This window comes from Bos indicus, chromosome 26, assembly GCF_029378745.1.
Source record: "Bos indicus isolate NIAB-ARS_2022 breed Sahiwal x Tharparkar chromosome 26, NIAB-ARS_B.indTharparkar_mat_pri_1.0, whole genome shotgun sequence".
In the NCBI taxonomy this organism is placed as follows: domain Eukaryota; kingdom Metazoa; phylum Chordata; class Mammalia; order Artiodactyla; family Bovidae; genus Bos; species Bos indicus.
Genome location: NC_091785.1, coordinates 8,698,817 through 8,718,303, shown reverse-complemented (window position 1 = coordinate 8,718,303; position 19,487 = coordinate 8,698,817). Strand labels below are relative to the sequence as shown.

Sequence of the window (19,487 nt, the reverse complement as noted above, 5' to 3'; positions counted from 1 at the left end):
GATGGGCTGGAAGAGTTGTGTTGAAATCTGAAATGACCTTCAGCCTGGCAGGCCTTCTGCAGTTCAGTTCCTCAGTATCAGGCTGTGCCAGGGGAGAATTGGCTAATAAGCCATTTGTTATCAATACACTAATCTCTTCCAAATACCAAACCCACAAAACTGTGCTAATGAGAACTCTTAACTTGCTTGAACGTGACTGTGAAGATCTTTCCTGGGTAGGTTTCAGAAAGTGCTGAGCAGTCTCAACTGAGCAGCGTTCCAGGGGACGGGGGACGAGATTCTGGGCCACCATTTGCTTTACCAGGACACACAAGTTCATCTGAGTGGTTGAGTCGGTAAGAATGCATTTTTTTGGAGGGAGGGATTTTGAATCATTTTGTCTCAGGGATCTTAATTACACCCGGTTTTCTTAGCTTTGGAAACCCTTTTTGCCAAAACACTACTTTTTACCGTTGCAGTCCTAAAAAGTAGGGGACCTCAGGGTGATATGGCAAGTGACATGCTAGTGTATCATTAGTGCCCTACCATTGACCTTGCAGGATTATTCTAGAGTAGGTGGGAAGTATTTGAAAATGTACAGTTCTTTATTTTTAAAAATTTACTTATTTTTTTACTTTTTGTGGTGAGTGGGCTTTCTCAAGTTGCAGTGAGCAGGGATGCTCTCTAGTTGCAGTGCGCGGCTTCTCATCGCAGTAGCTTCTTGTTGCAGAGCACGGGCCCTAGCGGCATTTGGGCTCAGCAGTTGCGGCTCATGGACGCTAGAGCGCGTGTGGCGCATGCGCTTAGGTGCTGCACAGCATGTATGATCTTCCTGGACCAGGGATCAAACTCATGTCCCCTGGCATTGGCAGGCAGATTTTTTACCGCAGGACCACCACGGGAAGTATAACAGTCCTTTAAAATATAATCACCGGTTCAACTCTCCAAGGCACATTTACCTTTTAAAGAGAGGTATACGGCATTTGCTTTCATGTTTAAATTCAGATTTTAATCATTTTCGAAGGATAGTGCGTTGAAAAAAAAAAAATGGTAATATTGGGTTGGCCAAAACGTTCATTCAGGTTTTTCTATGTGAACTTTTTGGCCAACCCAATATGTTGGTGGTAGTTTTGGCAACTAAATAGAGTGGTGAAATACACGAGATATATCACTGTAATCCACGTAAGAAGTAAACTGTAATGTTAAATCAAGTGCCACTGTTGACTTGTGTAAAAGGTCAGTGGTGACAATTAGTTCAGCAGAGCAAAGGTAGAAAAGAAAATCTGTGTACACACGGGCATGTACATATTTCATATCATGTCTATTACATAGGCTCTTACCATGTAGCCACATTTCCACATGTGATCTGCATATACATGCTTTAGGGTTGAGGGGTCTAGCTGCCTGTCTGGACCATGTTTAATGGCCTTGTTTGTGCTATCTCAGCTAGCAGGAAGGCTCATAGGAACCAAAGCTCTAAGCAAGAACTAGGTTTACAAGGTCTGAAGTCTGCTACTGAAAACAACAGCAACGTACTAGCAAACTTCTTTGAGTTATCAAAATTTGAGTTATCAAAATTTTAGGTGCTCATCTTAGATGTACTTTCTGACTCAGGGCTGAGAGTGAAAGTTGTTTTGCCCTGAATTTGAAGATGTCCCTACCGGTGGTGGTGAGACTGACTGCAGTGGTGATAAATGGTGAGGGATGCCTACCCACAACCAGGAGGTACAAGAAGATGTTTCAAGCTCTTCGTCCACTCCCAGTTCAGCACTACCTCTGAAGTGTTTGCCGTCAGACCGATTAGTAACCTTTAGTCCAAGGGTTGCCAAATCAAATGATGACAAAGACCATATAGATAAGGCTCACTGGTACAGACAGTGGCAGGCTGCAGAAGGGCTGCCCCATCGAAAGGGAACAGCAGCTAATAAGCTTTACAAAACTCTTGGCACACAGGAATGCTGGCTCAGTGTTGCCATATATTATGGAATATTTTGAAAGGAAGCCTGAAAATTCATATTTGTAAATGTAGATTCTATTTTTACAGAATAAATTGTCACCTCTATCTTTCCTCTTGTTGACTAAGTCAAATTGAAACGAAAAATTGGGCCATAATAAACACAGCTGATTGTTGCCAATTTACAGCTCTTGGGGGTAGCACCATCTTACCCAAGGCTTGGGACTCCAGTCCCACCCAACTACGCAAGCTTCCTTAAGGTTAAGAAAATAGATTCTGAAGTTCCCACCTTGGTTTTGTGATTCTTGAATACTAGTCTCATACAAACTCTCTTAGGCCAGTGAGGAGCACAGACCCTTTGCTATTTTAGAACCTAATTGATAAATGCTAACATTCTAAACACTTACTACATTCCTTGTAACAAAGTATTACTGTGTCATCTCATTTTTATAAAAACTATACGATAGGTACCAAAAGTATCATCGTCACATCCCTATTTCCAGATGGGGAAACTGAGGCTCAGGGTCAGGCATAATTTCCCGGGGTCATCTAGTAAGTGGCAGACGTGAGATTTGAACTCTGACACCAGATCTCACAACCCAATTTGTAACCATATTATACTTTCTCCTGCTGCATTATGTGAATCTGCATAATTCACATATTTATGAAGCTTCTCTAGTCCCTCTGAGTTGTGATGAATTCCAGGCCTAAAATGTCTTCATGAATCAGTAAGGACATTTTCTGCTTTTGTAGCACACAATAGCATTCTCTTGATCCTCATCCTTTGACTTGGGGTTTGCAAAATGTGTGGGATCCTTCCAATCACTGAAGAGAGAAATTTCACAAATGCCTGGCTTTAGATCAGAGATGCCAATCTCCTTTTCCATGTTGTTTTCTATTCGGGTAGAAATCAAAAGTTAAGACAAGAGGTTTAAAGGCCAGGGTTAGGTGTTTCACCTCCTTGTTGACAAGTTATTTAACTGGCCACGAAGCACGGCCCTAACCTCAGCCAGCTTTCTCACAAGTACAAGCCATGTGGGTACATCAGTTATCCTTGTTGGCAGAAATGCTTCAGCCTAGACCAGTATACAGAGAGCAGCACTTCCGTAAATGAAAGCAGTATGATGTATCCTAGGAGTACATATAGGTTTTAGCTTTGGTGTCAATACCAGATGACGTGTGGGGGCTCCCAAGATGAGCACTGTGCTGAAAAGCATTTGGAAACCCCATGTGAATTCATCGCACAGTGCTGTAATTGATTGGTCATGTCTTCCACGAAGACATGGAAGATATGGGACGTGGACCTAGCGGCATTCCTGGCACAATCTGTTCTATGAAAGAGCTAAGATATCTTTGCCTTTGCAGCTTGAAACCTGTGTATTTTGTTTTTCTTTTACCTGTCTCTTTCACAGTTCTCCTTCTGACTCTTTTCCTTGGAAAAAATGGCCAAACGCACCTTTTCCAGCTTCGAAATATTCCTGATTTTCCTCCTTGTGATAACGACAGGGATCACGGTGGCTCTTCTCAGCCTGTTGTTTATCACCAGTGGGACCATTGAAAATCACACAGGCAAGTATCGTGAGTACTCTTAGATGCTGTTCCTAGCCAGTAGGAAATGTCTTCATTGTGGGGAATACCAAGGCAAGAAACAGTGTACTGATACTGCTGATAATAGGGCAGTTCACGGTGTACTTAAGCACCAAGGGATGATCATCCAACCTTTCCATTAGTTGCTCTTTACACAATGATAGCAATTTTTATCACGTTTACCTTTGCTCCCAAATAGCCAGTGTGGTGTTCTGACATGCACTTATTTGTTTCGCTTTTCCATTGATCTAAGTACAGCTTAGGAGTCTTCAAGGCCCAGTAACTCCTGAGCCTCTTCTTTTTCTCTTTGCCTTCTTTCTGGCATCATCTTCTCCTGGGGGGCAAAAGGAGAAGGAAAGACCTGCTGAATGTCAATTAGTCTGTGAAACTTTAGAGAAGGGATCTTGAACTCAAATGCTGTGAAGGTCAATCAAGTTCCATAAAGGAGGGGAGGTGGCCCATGGTGGGGGCAGGTGTATTTCTGGTGAAGAGGGTCCACAGGCCCTCCTGAGTGCCAACTGTTGTCATGGTGTCACATGGACTCAACTCTCCTGAGTTTTCAGTGAAAGCTAGAAACTGGGGGAGGCAGTTTAGATCCCTTCCAATTTTTTTTAACCTTGGAAACTAATTTAGATTTTGGAAACTATCTAGGCTACATTTACAGGCAATCAGGTCCATAGGCCTTTGATGGTGCCTCTTCTTTGATAGGTTATATACCTAATAAACCTGCAGAGATTTTCCTGCTGAGACAATTGCTTCTCAGCAGGAAAGCTATGACAGACAGACAGTGTGTTGAAAACCGGAGACATTACTCTGCCAACAAAGGTCCGTATAGTCAAGGCTCTGGTCTTACCAATGGTCACATATGGTTGTGAAAGCTGGACTGTAAAGAAGGCAGAGCACCAAAAAATTGATGACTGTGAACTGTGGTGCTGGAGAAGACTCCTGAGGGTTCCTTGGGCAACAAGGAGATCAAACCAGTCAATCTTACGGGCATTCAACCCTAAATACTCATTGGAAGAACTGATGCTGAAGTGCCAGTATTTTGATCATTTGATGCACACAGACAACTTGTTGGAAAAGTTCCTGATGCTGGGAAAGATTGAGGGCAGAGGAGAAGAGGGCATCATAGGATGAGATGGCTGGATGGCATCACTGATGCAATGGACATGAACTCGGGCAAACTTCGGGAGATGGTGAGGGACAGGGAGGCCTCGTATGCCGCAGTCCATGGGGTTGCAAAGAGTCAGACATGACTTGGTGGCTGAACAACAACAACTAATAAACAATACAAAAGACAGGTGGGGATTGAATGCTTTGACCAAAGTAAAGGGTGGGCTTTACAAACAGGCTGCCTCTATCGTTTTGCTAGATTCCAGAGATTGGAATTGACATATAAACACTGCTGTGTATAAAATAGGAAACTAATGAGAACCTACTGTGTAGCACAGGAAACTCTACTCAGTGCTCTGTGGTGACCTAAATAGGCAGGAAATCCAAAACAGAGGGGATATATGTATACATACAGCTGATTCACTTTGCTGTGTAGTAGGAACTAACACAACATTATGAAGCAAATGCATTCCAACAAAAGGGGGGAGGGCGGAGAGAGGGCTGTCCTCAGGCCCCCTGGAGAAAGAGGCAGTGTTGTTCAGCTCAGTTTTCTCTTTTGCAGCCTCTTCTCTTTTCCAGTGTGTTCTCTACTTGTCTTCATATTTTAGATTCCCTGAAAACCCAGAGAAACAGAGATCCTCTTTTCTGGCAGTGGACAGAATGAGTTTTATTGCTAGAAATGAAAGAATCCATGGGACTTCACCTAGTTTTCTGTTTCAAAATTAGAGAATCTAGAGTCTGAGGCTCAGAGAGGTAATAGTGAAAATACTAGCCACTGTTTTCATTTAGTGTACAGGTGTGTTTAGTTGCTCAGTCGTGTCCGACTCTTTGCGACCCCATGGACTTTAGCCCGCCAGGCTCCCATGTCCATGGGATTCTCTAAGCAAGAATACTGGAGTGAGTTGTCATTTCCTTCTCCAAGGGATCTCCCAATCCAGGGATCAAACCCAAATCTCCTGCACTGCAGGCAGATAAAATGAGAAATTTACATAGAATGCTTACCATAGTGGTTGATGGGAAGCAATCCTTTAATAAACAATAACTTCTACGATGAAAATAGTAAGCATTCTATGTAAATTTCTCATTTAATTCCTACAAAACTCCCATAAAGGTAGGTGCTAGCCTTAGTGCCATTTTAGACATCTGAAACTCCGAGATGGAAAATAAGCCGCTTGGCTATGTGACTAGATTCGGCGTTGGCCTGCACCACATTTCTATGTTGGTATCAGTGAGGCAGTAGCGAAGGTGTCTATTTCCTTCCTTGCAATACTTGATGTTTTGTAGAACACTTGGGCTTAGGGGTGGGAAGGCATGGATTCTAACTGCGCTTAAATGTGGATGAAAGAGCAGCTGATTCTGAGTTGGAGGGTGTGATTGGGCACGTGATTCATCATATGCTTTCTGTGGAAACTTGGTTAAATCATTTCTCCGGGTTTCAGTTTCTTTATAAGTAAAATGTAGGTGATTGAATGATGTGATCTCTAAACTTTCTTGAGTTCCAGAATTCTGGAACCCAGAAGAAGTCTGCTGTTAATCTCTTGCCTAAGTACTTTCTGACCATTAATACATGTAACACTGACATGTGTTCCTTTGGCCAACTCTGGCTGTTTTCTGGAGTAGAAACAGACAAAATGAAATATATAAGATGTCTAAATGTGTAAATAAAACTGAGGCTATATGTCAGCCATTGTTCTAAATTTTGACTATGTATTAAGATATTAATTGTCAATAAACCCTAGTAAGTAGGAGATGATTCACGTTATGAGAAAGTTATGTTACTTTTCTTCACAGATGAAAAAAGTTGGGGTAAAATAGATTAAGTCACTTATTCAGCTTGTAAAGGTACAGTTAATTTTCAAACCCCAGTTGTTTCTGACATCTGCCGTTTTAGTCTCTATCCCATTTTGCCTCCCTTATATTGGGGTGTGTGTGTAATGTTAATATAGGGTATATATATTAATGTGCATACCTATGTGGTGATATGAGAACAGTTGACATAAGGTGGGACTGTGTTAGCAAGTATACAATAATCTAAGTTGCCTTAAGAATAAAAGATCTAGGTTGCATTAAGAATAAACATCTAGAGCAGGGTAGAGACAGTTGGGGTTACATTCTGGAGGTAAGGGGTTGAGCTGGATTTGGGTAGGGTGGAAATGAACCCCTGTAAAATGTAGTGGAGATTGACTGGTAAAACAGAGAGGAGTAAGGTCTCTGGATGGAGAGAATATTAGAACCCAGAGGCCGGGTTTAATAGACTGTGTGCCAGGAGCCTGGTGCCTGATTTGTTTGGCTGGAGTAGAAGTGCCAGGTGAGTGAATGAAGGGCTACAGGTTTAACAGGAACAGCCTGAGGGAGAAGTTGAAGGACATTTGTCAGAGACCTTTATTGTTAGGCTGAAACATTTCTGAGCCATGAAAAAGATCCTCCTTGGGATTATGATATAAACCAAGTTCCTGAGATGTGTCTCACAGTGTATCTTGAATGTAAGAGAATATACAGAGATTCTTCCTTAGGAAGCTGAATCTGTGTGTCCTAACTGAGGCCAAGTGTGTGGGTTGAAATGTTGTTTTAAATATTTTATTTTGGTTTTTGATTCAGGTTTTCCATCCACCCAGGGCCCTCCAGCTACCCAGAGCCCTCCAGCTACCCAGGGCTCTGCAGCCCCTCAAAACTCAACACCCTCCCGGGGCCCCACAACTACCCAGGCATCTCCAACACCCAGCACCCCAGAGCCTACCCTGTTTCAGAACTTCAGTGGCTACCATATTGGTGTTGGGCGAGCTGACTGCACAGGACAAGTATCAGATATTAATTTGGTAGGTAAATCATGGGATCCTTGAAGAGACTGTGAAACAAATGATTTTATTATTTAATACTCTGCATTTATTCCTAATTGTCATGTCTTAATCTTCTCCATTTGTATTGCCTTCACTGCTATCTAACATTTTGAATATTGTACTATAAGGAAGAGGGACCTTTTAAGCACAACTCCCTTGTAAATTCAACTGGCCCTTTTTTTATGAATGAAAGTGGCAGGGTGGGCAAACTCTGATACTACAGGGGATGGGCAGGTACCCTAAATGACTGAAGCAGGCCAATACAAGAGAAATGTCTAGTAAATCCGAAGTGTGGGGGGCAACAGAAAGTGGTGGGGACTGTGGTACAACTAGAAAGTCTGAGTGGTTTTAGCGATCATTGCCATGTAAGAGTGTGAAACTAGGGCTGCCTCACCTTACAGTTTTTTAAAGAGAAGCCAGGGCTTCCCTAGAGGCTCAGACAGATTAAGAATCTGCCTGCAAATGTGGGAGACTGGGGTTCGATCCCTGGGTTGGGAAGATACCCTGGAGAAGGAAATGGCTACCCACTCTAGTATTCTTGCCAAGAGAATTCCATGGACAGAGGAGCCTGGCGGGCTACAGTCCATGAGGTCACAAAGAGTCGGACATGACTGAGAGACACAGAGAGAGAGAGAGAGTGAAAACGCTTCTGGATTGAAAATCTGAGGTTTTAAATCTCTCTGTTGGAGAATGTAAGCAACTCTAGTTAAAACCGGAAATCTGGTGTGATCCAACACTGTGTTAGGCAAGTAAAACCGGTTTCGGGGCCAGGGGTGGCCTGTGGGCTGCTGGCATGCAACCTCCTGGCGGTGACGTTAGACACACACTTCTAGCTACCCTTTCCTAGGGAATCAGAGCATGAGATTTCCTGATAGGATTTTTCCCCCCTCCAACCAAATAATCTTTAGATTCTAGGAAGTATTCCTTGTTGTATGTTCTGAAAAGTGGCTCTGGAATGTAAACTTTAAATGAGCACTTGCATGAGGGATAAGGCAAGCAGCAGAGCGACCATGCTGAAGACCTGGGTGCAGCTTTTATGGGTACGCTTCATGACATGGTGAGAGAAGGGGTTTAAGATTGATGTATTTGGTGGGCTACAACATTGGGAGGGGCAACATTGTAAAAGCCAGGGTGAGGTACCCTCAGTAAAGATAACTGTGTCCTAAAGAAACCATTTTCTTTAGGGAAAAAAAAAAAAGCCACACACCAGACAACCAAAGTGAAGAGGCCTTCAGTTTTCAGGGTATTCCTGGAAATGTAGGATGATAGTTGAGGAAGTATTTCCTTCTGTAGTCCTTACATAGGCTGGAGAAAAGATCCTGTTTCAAAGAACAGAAAAACCCGAAAGGTCTCCAGCATTATAACACAATTCCCAAGTCACACCAGCTCCTGCCTTGCCCAGAGGCCAGCGAATAACTTCTTCCAACCCGGCCATTGCTTTGCTTCTATCTACACAGAACAGTAAAGACTTTTTTTGTGAGTGTGATATTGGCTTTACTCTTGAAAACACATATCCTGTCTCACTCAGAGCCACAGTGTCACATGGATTGCTTTGCTTTGCCTACGTAGTCTCTTGTGTGTTTGTGCCTGGCTTCTGGTAGCAGGGGAATGAGAAGAAGTGAAGGGTGGTCTGATGCTCTCTTCCTTTTTAGATGGGCTACGCCAAAACTGGCCAGTATGCACGGGGCATCCTCACGAGGTTGTACAGTCGTGCGTTCATCATGGCGGAGCCGGATGGGTCCAATCGCATAGTGTTTGTCAGCATCGACATAGGCATGGTATCCCAGCGACTCAGGCTGGAGGTAAGTGAGAAAGAGTTGCCGTGGTTTAAAGGTAAAGCCTGCAGGTGAATTTAACTAAGTATCTAAGCTCTCCTGGGTTTCTCACCCAGTGAATTTCCACTACCCTCAGGGTTATAAGCTCTTGACAATCCAGCTGATAATCAAGTGAGGAGGATGAGCCTCATTATTCCATTGTAAGTCAGCTTGGTCAGAACTTGCTTTCCATACTGCTGATGGCTTGTCATCATCATTAATGCCAATATATTTCACAAGCTTATTATGTCCCAGGTTACTTTCCTGTACACTGTCATTTAATCTTCCTTGTTAGAAGTCTGAGAGTGCCAATTAATTATTAACCCTTCCCTCAAGGTTTTAGACAATTGAAAATAGTTGCAAGGAATGAAAGAGAATTCAAATGCAACTCTAAGATGAAATTGGCCATAAATTGCTGAAGCTGGGTGAAAGGCACATTGTACTATTCTGATGTGCCCATGTTTGAAAATGTCCATAATAAAATTTAAAAGAATACAACATTAGCTCTCTTAATCTCTAAACTGTATTGTAGAATATCGCAGGGCCTGTGATTTTCCCCCAATTTAGATCATGTTACCCCACTGTGGGAAAGATGAGCTCAGCAGCAAGGTACCTGGGAGCCCTGGGCAGGCAGCTCGTAAGATGCAAGGGGCAAAGGAAGGAGAGAGAAATGGTGATAGACAGATGGACTTCCAAGTCTGTCTCTCAGCCAATTTCTAGACCCTGATCCAACTGTATTTTCTCCACGGATCAGGACACAGAAAGAAAGTATACTCTCAGTGTCTTCTCACATATTCACAAATGTGAGAAAGAGGAGAGTCTAGAACATCCAGAATGATGGCCATCAAATATCCACTATTCAGTGTCATGTTCTATTAACTTCACCAAATAAACAGTTGCTCCTCTTGTGTGAAAGGGCTGTGTGAAGGAGCCAGGAAGAGGGGTGACGAGAGAGCTTAAAAACATGTCTCCATTGTCACCCACTTATGGGGAGTAGGATGGGAGCCTCTCACATCTGTGGAAACATGCTGAGCAGAGAATGCAGTGATTTTCCAAGCCCTGCACTTACCACAACTATGAGGTGGATCTGTTGTTATCCCCAATTTATAGATAAAGAGACTGAGTCAGAGAAGGTTGAGTAACTTTCCAAAGTTCATGCAGTTAGCAAGTGGTAGAGCTGAATTCTGAACACATATATATGCCTGGTACCAGAGCCTACATTCTTAAAAGGAGGTCATTCTATTATCTTGGAGAGCACTGACTTTTTGCAAGGCACTTTGTTGGTCACTTCAGGGGGCACACAGCTAAATGAATCATAAGCCATGTTGACGAACTCACTACCTAGTCGGGGGATTAAAGGAAGGACTGTACCAGAAATACACAACTAATTTTAATTTATTGGAATAAAGGACAATGGTTTATTATAGTTATCTATTCATGAATAATAAATAGCTCCTCCCAAATAGGGACTTAATGAACATCTGTTGTTTTATCTCATCATTCTGTGGATGAGGAATTCAGAGCTGGCTTAGCTAGGTGGTTCTGAATTAGGGTAGTTGGCAGTCAAGGTGTTGGCAAAGGCTGCAGTCATCTGAAGGTTCAAGCAGGCTAAAAGGTCCACTTTCAGGATGATCCACTCTTGTGGCTACTGACCGTTTCCTCATTGTCCATATCCTCATGACAGAGCAACTGGCCTCCCTTACAGTGAGTAACTCAAAAGAGCAGTGGAAATGACACTTGAATGGGTAGAGTTTTATTTATTTAATATTTGTTGTTATTTATTTGTTTGGCTGCACCGGGTCTTACTTGCAGCATGTGAGATCTAGTTTCCTGATCAGGAATTGAACCCAGGCCCCCTGCATTGGGAGCATGGAGTCTTAGGCCCTGGACCACCTGGGAAGCCCCTGAAAGAGTAGAATTGGTTGATTTGGGGGAGAGAGCTATCAACTCAAGGGGACAGCTTGATTTGTACATGTACAAATCATATACACAGAAACACAGGGAGAAATGCAAATGGAGATATGCCTGGAAGATATGTTGGTCATAATTTGTAGGTCTCTGGAATGCTTGGTTGTTAATGATTCTAGGTGATGGAGATTCTTAGGAAACTTTTGCAAGGAAGTTATGCAAATACAATTCTACTTTAGGATGATTAATCAGACAGTGATGTTTGAGGTGGGTTGAAATAGACCAGAACTAGAGGTGAAGACACACATTGGGAGAGTCCTTAAATTAACATCAAGGCTCTACCGATGAGAGTTCAGTTGGGAAAACAGTTATCACACCAGGCATTTCAAACAGGGGATAAGGAATGGGGAGATTTCACAAGGTGTTAGAAGGCTAAAAGAACTGGAAAGGGAAACTAACACTGCAGGAAGGATTCCCACTTTTCCTGGCAATTCCCCCCTGTATTGTGTAATGCTGGCAGAAAAGTCTTAAGCCAGGGGGACAGCAGTGAGACTATATGGTGCTAGAAAGTCAAATGTTAATGTGATTTGGGGATGAGTTGGCATAAGAACTAACACTTAACATAGTTCCTGTGATAAATCAGGTATTGTTCTAAGTGCTCCATATATATGAATTCATTTAATCCTCAAAAAAACTGTATGAGGGACATACTATTATTCTGTCATTTGACAGATTGGGAAACTGAGTGTCAGGGGACCAAGTAACTTGTCCAAGGCTACACAGCTAGGAACCATCAGAACCGGGATTCAAACACTGACGTCTTCCTGCTCGAGAGTATGGTCATTACCACTGCACTATAATGTTTTTTCTGAAGAATCAAAAACGGTTCTGATTGGGAAATGGTGGGGTCATTAGTGGAAATAAGACTTTGAACTTCTGTCCTCTCCACACTCTACCTTTGGGGGTACAGTATGGAGGGGATGGGGATTTAATGTGTTGGGTTAGAGACCACTATCCAGTCAATAGTTAGCACCATTTAACCATCTCTTCCAATGTTTACTTCCCCCCTGCAATTTGAGACCCAGAAGAAAGACTTTGAAATGAACCCACTTACTTATCCCAAGTTAATCCAAGGGGAAAGTGTGAAAAATAAATCTAACTAGACTAGTGCCATTAAGTTTATTATAACACCCAATTTTAGTCAGGTTCTCAGTCTCACCTTTAAGAGTGATAACATTTTCAGCACGGAGAAAAGATTAAAGAAAAGATCTCCAAGCAGTGATGCTGGACAGGAAAACAGAATGACTTTTCTAGCTCTTTCTATGTCACGTTTCCAAGAGTGTCAGCAATAGGAAATGGAATGGAAACTGAAGTCAATTGAGCTATAGACATTAATATAACTTTATAGGTCTATGATAAAAATACCCCTCTTTTCATGAAGTAGGAAACATGCTACTTATAATGGTTATTGGCAGGCATTGTTATTAGATGATGGAGTCTTTAATTTTTTTCTTTTTTCCAGAAGTCTCACATGTCTGACTTCATCTCAGAGACTATAGTTTAGGAGAAGATTTCTGTGAGCTGTTTGTAGTCTTTTCATTTTAAAATTCAAGATTCATAATTTCTATGTTTTTAAGAGCTTGATTCTTGCATAGAATGTACTTAATGTACTTAATTCTAAAAATCCTGTTATAGTTCATTAGAAATAAAAATGGGTGGGACATTAGAGCTTTAAAGTTGACTGGCAGTTCTTTCTTTTCCACGATCTTCTTGCCTTGGTTACAGAATTGTAAAAATATCAGCTTCTATTTTTAATAAAACTTTTATTTTATATTGTGGTGTAGCCAGTTAACAATGTTGTGATAGCTTCAGGTACACAGCAGAGCGACTCGACCATACATATATACTTATCCATTCTCTACTAAACTCTCCTCCCATCCAGGCTGCCACATGACATTGAACAGAGCTCCCTGTGGTTTCTGGTAGGTCTTTCTTGGTTAAACCATTTTAAGTATAGCAGTGTAGAACATCAGCTTTTTAACTGCTTAAGCTTTCATGTTGTCCATTCATTGATGATTTCCTCTTCTCCCTACAGACATTTCTTCATGAAGCAGTAATAGCTACTGTGTAAAAGAATTTGTAAGAGTGATGAAGAGTTGGGCTGGAATTAGAATCAAACAGAAAGAATATGGAACCTTACTGGGATGGAGAATGTGGGCTTGTAATGTTGGTCTTTATTGCTGTTCAGTCACTCCGTTGTATCCTACTCTTTGTGACCCCATGGACTGTCCATGGGGTTCTCCTGGCAAGAATACTGGAGTGGTTTGCCATTTCCTTCTCCAGGGAATCTTTCCAGATCAGGGGTTAAAGCTGTGTCTCCTGCATTGGCCCGCAATGCAGATTCTTTATCACTGAGCCACCAAGGAAGCCCAGTATTGGTCTAATTACTTTCAATTTCCTTTGCACATTTTCCTGATATGGTATGGTTGCTTACGTGGATGTGGTAAACCTAGCAATCAGTATTTGAGGCATGGAGAGGTTAAGGAGACGAGATGGTTTGTGATATCTCTTCCTGATTCAATGACCACATGACTAGAATAAGCGTGGTGGAGCTCTTTACCTAAAATAGAAGAAGTTACATTGATGTGTTTATGTAGGATCAGTAGGTAACACACCAGTTGCTGCTGCTTCCTTACATACCCGTGGTGTGCTGGAACCGGCTGGTACCACCTCATGAGGGTTGATTGTTAACTATTTAGAAACTTTGTGAACTGGTGGTTAAACTTTTGGTAGCTTGAAATTCACTATGGTGAGAGTATTTACACCATGGAAATTGGCAGATAATACAAATAAGGGTTTTCTTTTATCTTTCAGAAAAACTGTTTATCAGCACACTACTGCCTATACCATACTCGAAGTGGACAGCACTGCTAATCAAAAAAGGCACTCTTTGGGGTCTTCCCTGGTGGTCCAGTGGTTAAGATTCTGTGCTTCCATTGCAGGGGGCTTGGTTTTGATCCCTGGTCAGTGAACTAAGATCCTACATGCCCCATGACATGCCACCCCCACCCCAAAAGTACTGTTTTTTGCTAAGCCCAGATTTGGATTCAGAATCCTTCTCAGCATACTACTTCTGATAGTAGCCACCCACAAACAGGACTAACTGCACGAGATAAGCAGTATTTGCCAGCTCTGACATAAATGAGTTTTCACTTTTGTCCCTGGTATTAGGTTATAGTATCTTACATTGAGGAAGGTTGCTTTGGGATTGACACTTTTGCTGGAACATTTTAATAATTTTTGACACAAAAAAGTCAAAACATCTTTCACAAACCGCACTGATACCAAGCTTTATATTTCAGATGATTAAAGCAAAATTAGAAATAGGTATTCAGCACTAGTGCAGTATTTTGAAGTCGATTATATTTCAATAAAAAGAGACATTTTAGCCAAAAAAAAAAAAAAAGAGAGAGAGAGAGAGAGAAATAGGTACTCGGCAACATCACTAATTTTCTGTTGTTTTCTTGATGTGTGTATATCCTCCAAAGACATTAATTATTTATTATTTCTTTGGATGTTCATTGACTAATTCAATGAACACTTACTGACTCTTTGAATTAGGTATCTACTGCTGTGCAGCAAGTCATCAGAAAACTCAGTAGCTTAAAGTAACAATAATCAGGATTTTGGTGAATGCCTGTGTTAGGTGAGTCTGACTTGTGTGAGAGCCACAGTCACATATCGTTACTTTTGTTATCATGAGGTTTGACTCGAGATATTGGCTGCGACTGCAGGTGTTTGAAGCTTGACTGAGCTGCAGGATCACCTTCTATGGTTGCTCACCAAGTGGCTGGCAAGTTCATGATGGCATGATGATTCCTTTCCCCATGGACCTACCCACAGGGTTGCTGGGGTGTTCTCACGTCATAGCAGGTGGTCTTCCCCAGACCAAAAGTATAAGTGTTTGTGTCTGGGAATACTGAGTTCTTCATTTTGGGAAATGAGACAGTAAAGGGGCTTTTTCCCCTGTCTGTTCACTGCTCCCAGGGTGCTTGCCCCACCCAACTCTGGCATTCCATGACCATCTTGCTCTCTTTGGTTAAGCCTCTGATGAAAGATAACATCTCTGGAAAGATCTTTCCTCACTAATGCCTATCACATTCTTTTTCCTTACCTAGCAATATTTTTTCTTATCATTTATCACTCTGTAATATAATATTACATGTTTATCTTTCCCTCACTAGAATAAAAACTTTTTCAGGGTAGGGACCTCATATGTCCCTAGTACTTAAAACAGTGTCTGGACAATGAACTGGTGAGATTCCTAAGTCAATAGGGAGACTTGGATCTAGAGTCTGACTCTGCTATTTGTTATATCACTGGGCAACTTATTTTACTTCTGGACACATCAATGTTCTTAGCTAAAAGATAAGATTAAAAACACCTACCTCTTGGTGGTGTTATAAAGATTTTTAAATGGCATGATGTAATACCTAGCATTGTGCTTGCACACGGCAAGAATCTATAAAATGTTAGCAATTGCAATTGTTGATGTCGTTGTTCCTGAGATGATGAACTCAAGCACAGAGTGAAAGGTCTCTTGACGGGGATGTCCGGCGCAGTGATTAGCCTCATCAGAGCTTTTTTCAGGCTAAGCACCTGCGTTATTCCTCTTCTTAGTTCTGATTGTTCTTTTTTTTCCTTCAAGGTCCTGAGCAGGCTGCAGAATAAATACGGCTCCCTGTACAGAAGAGACAATGTTATTCTGAGTGGCACTCATACACACTCGGGTCCAGCAGGATATTTCCAGTACACGACATTTGTAATTGCCAGTGAAGGATTTAGCAATCGAACTTTTGAGTACATGGTCACTGGCATTGTGGAGGTAGGCAAGGGGACTTAGAGGCAACTGTTGTTTAGCAGAGCTTACAGCACCTTAGGAGAGGTCTCTTATGACACAGAGAGTTCCTATAGGATCTTGGATACCAGCCCAGAATGACACCAGCCCTGTGGCTCTCCAGCTTTCATCCCATAGCAGGGATAAGTTGGAGACGAAAGAAATTGTCCACAGGGCCCTTCTATTTATATCAACTAAGTTCTTATGCACACTAGGATTTCTAACTTTACAACTTTTTTCTTTTTTAACCCATAGAGCATTGAGATAGCACACAAAAATATGAAACCAGGCAAAATCTTTATCAATAAAGGGACTGTGGATGGTGCACAGATCAACCGAAGTCCTACTTCTTACCTTTGGAATCCACAGTCAGAGAGAGCAAGGTGAGGGGTCCACTTATCGGAATGAAATGCATGTGCTTTCCTTTAGGAACTATTAACAAAATCTAAGAACAGTGTTGTTAGTTGATGGATATGGTGAGAGCCTGAAAGAGTATTAAAGCTGAAATAATTTAAAAGCATGTCTATAATCTAAGACAACCAGAAATGAGACTGTAGAAGCATAGAAAAACCTGTGTACGCATCTTCCCACTTTGCTGGCTGTGGGAATTGGATGTGAATGTTTGAAGGACTCTAGGCTTTCAAATCAGGTGCACCTGTGGTCTTGTCTTTATCACTTTGTAGGTGTGTGACCTTTATTGATTTACTTAAACCTTAATTTCTTGGCTCTCAGCTTCTCCATCTATAAAATATAAAAATATGCATAACATATTTGTTCAATTAATGAATAGCTCTTTTTATTACATTATTCAGAAGAAATCATTTTAGTCCAGGGGAATGTAGGAAGATAGATAAGGTAAAAAAATAAAGAAGTTGGCATGAAGAGCAAGCCATGAAACTGGCATAATTGAATGGGACAACTTAAGAAAGGCCATTATTTAAAATTTTTTTAATGTGATAAACTGGGTTTTTGACAGAAGAGAAGTACTTGGTTACTATGGCAGAATAAGATAATATCTCAGTCCAACCTGATATTTTACATTTGTCTACATATTTTTTGATAGATTTCAAAGTTGATTTTTAGAAAATATACTCTGATTTCCCTTCAAAAGACATAAAAGAACACTTGAAGTTGTAGGTCAGGCATGCTTTTGATTTTGCACATTCCCTGCTATTTTTAAGAGATTTCAATAAAATTTTACATGAATAGAAATTTCAAAAACTAATCCTTTCCATGAGAAATAATATATGTCCTATAATATTTCAAAAATGTATATTTCATCTCCAGTTAGCTGACCTATGCCCCTAACTTTGGTCACATTTGCAAACATTTCTTTAGCTAAGAAATAAGACCCTGGATACAGTTCATAGGATTACAGGTGTCAGGGAACCTTGCTTACTGAGAGTCATTTTGTTTTCTGTGTCAGCTTCTGCTTCGTCATACACAAGGGCCAGGCTCTAGCCTAGAACTCACTAAGTTTGTTTATTTTGCTGACTAGGTATTCTTCAAATACAGACAAGGAAATGGTGCTCCTGAAAATGGTAGATCTGAATGGAGAAGAGCTGGGTCTTATCAGGTACTGTTTACTTTTTTTAAAAAAAAATTCTGTTTGGATAAATTTCTTTGTATTACAGAGAGGGGAAAAGGAGACCAGAATATTGGCAGCAGAGGCTAAGAATTGGCTGAGTGTTTGAGTTGGAGCTGGGATCCAGCCATGGGCCCTCGGGTATGGTTCTCAGCATCCTAGGTCTAATAAAAGGATTATATGAATGAAGGATCTGAGTGAAGGAGTTAAGCACAGTGTCTGACATATGATAGACTCATAAATCTAAATGCTAGGGGTTATTACTGTATCAAGATCTCATGTGGAGGTTATTATTACTTTATCAAGAGAATCATAGATAGAGGACAGTGATCTCTTGGAAATGAGAAAACAATCTGACCAACCAGGCAAGTGACTATGAGTTTGAGGTTATTGACCTTTGTTTTTCTAAAAGGAATGTGTGTGTGTGTGTGTGTGTGTTAGTTGCTTAGTCGTGTCCGACTCTTTGCAACCCCATAGACGGCAGCCCACCAGGCCTCTCTATCCATGGGATTCTCCAGGCAAGAACACTGGAGTGGGTTCACATTTCCTTCTCTAAAAGGAACTATAGCAAGAAAGAAAGTGAAGTTGTTCAGTTGTGTCCGACTCTGCGACCCCATGGACTGCAGCCCACCAGGCTCCTCCATCCATGGAGTTTTCCAGGCAAGAGTACTGTGGTGGGTTGCCATTTCCTTCTCCGTCTAAAAGGAATAAGTTAAGTCTAATGCGGTACAATGCCAATTAGTGATGAAAGCAGAACCGAGACCACCCGATGGAAGCAGATGAGGTAAAATTACAGCTTGGCAGAGACTTTAGGCTCCATTTTATATGTAAGAAAAGACATGGATTTTGTTTTCTTTGACAATAAGTCATTTGTATTCCTATGTGATTTGGGTTGCTGTGATTGAACTGGCTAAGGAGTTGCCTGGGTAGGAAACAGTCCCAGACACTTTGTCCAGTGGACTTCCAGATTGATGCACGAATGTCCTAAGGAGGTGGATGATAACACATGGGTGCCAGGGTCAAATGGCTTGGGTTCATTCTGGACTCTCATTCTTGGCAGCTGTGTGACTTTGGTCAAGTTTCTTAACTTCTCTGTGTCTGTTTTCTTACTCTAAAATTGAGGGATAAAATGAGTCCTTAGATATTGATACTAACTTTGTAAAGGAACTAGGGATCTATCAGGGAGGATTATAAACTATCTAGGTGAAAGTTTCTATGTGAGTAAAATTAAGTAACTTGAAAGAAATAAGAGGTGAAGAGAAACATTAAAGATTATGATTAATCAGTTCAGATACTAGGGGTGGCCCTAACTGCATGGAGAACACACAGTGGCAAGGAGTTCATGTTTCCGTCTTAGACACAGGTTTTCAGATTTGAATTCAGGCCCCAGCCCTGCCACTTACTAACCCTGTGTCTTGAGGAAAGTAATTTATCTACTTATACGTCAAACTATCCTGTTTGAAAATGAGACTAGTAATAGTACCTCTTAGGATTATTTGAAGATTAAATGAGATAAAGCATGCAAAACTCTAGTTCTGTGCCTGACATAGAAAGAATTTAATAATTTTAACTGAAAGGTAAGAAGTAAATAACACAGTACCTCTTCTGAAAATTCCATTACTGGAATATTGGTGTGCTTGAACTTCTTAGCATTGGAGTTAGTTCTTTGGGGTTAAAGTGAGGTCATTAAAAATTCCCTGATAAAATAAACATTATTATGTGGGTTGATGTAATACAATTCATTCTTTGAGTACAGTTAATTCATCTATTGATTAGTTGCCACCTAGCTTTTAACGCAGTAGTCTTCGTAAAT

At 41.3% G+C, this 19,487-nt stretch overlaps 1 protein-coding gene across 1 annotated transcript in view; it reads left to right on the top strand.

The window, feature by feature from the left end:
• The first annotated feature begins 151 nt into the window (after positions 1-151).
• LOC109578966 (putative neutral ceramidase C) overlaps positions 152-19,487 on the top strand; it is a 64,744-nt gene continuing 45,408 nt past the window's right edge. Inside the window, exons 1-7 of the mRNA XM_070780430.1 lie at positions 152-335; positions 3,346-3,502; positions 7,232-7,449; positions 9,123-9,272; positions 15,901-16,077; positions 16,345-16,472; positions 17,588-17,665. Coding sequence (XP_070636531.1) covers positions 3,376-3,502; positions 7,232-7,449; positions 9,123-9,272; positions 15,901-16,077; positions 16,345-16,472; positions 17,588-17,665 — 878 coding nt within the window. The 5' untranslated portion in view covers positions 152-335; positions 3,346-3,375. The remainder of the gene's footprint in view (positions 336-3,345; positions 3,503-7,231; positions 7,450-9,122; positions 9,273-15,900; positions 16,078-16,344; positions 16,473-17,587; positions 17,666-19,487) is intronic.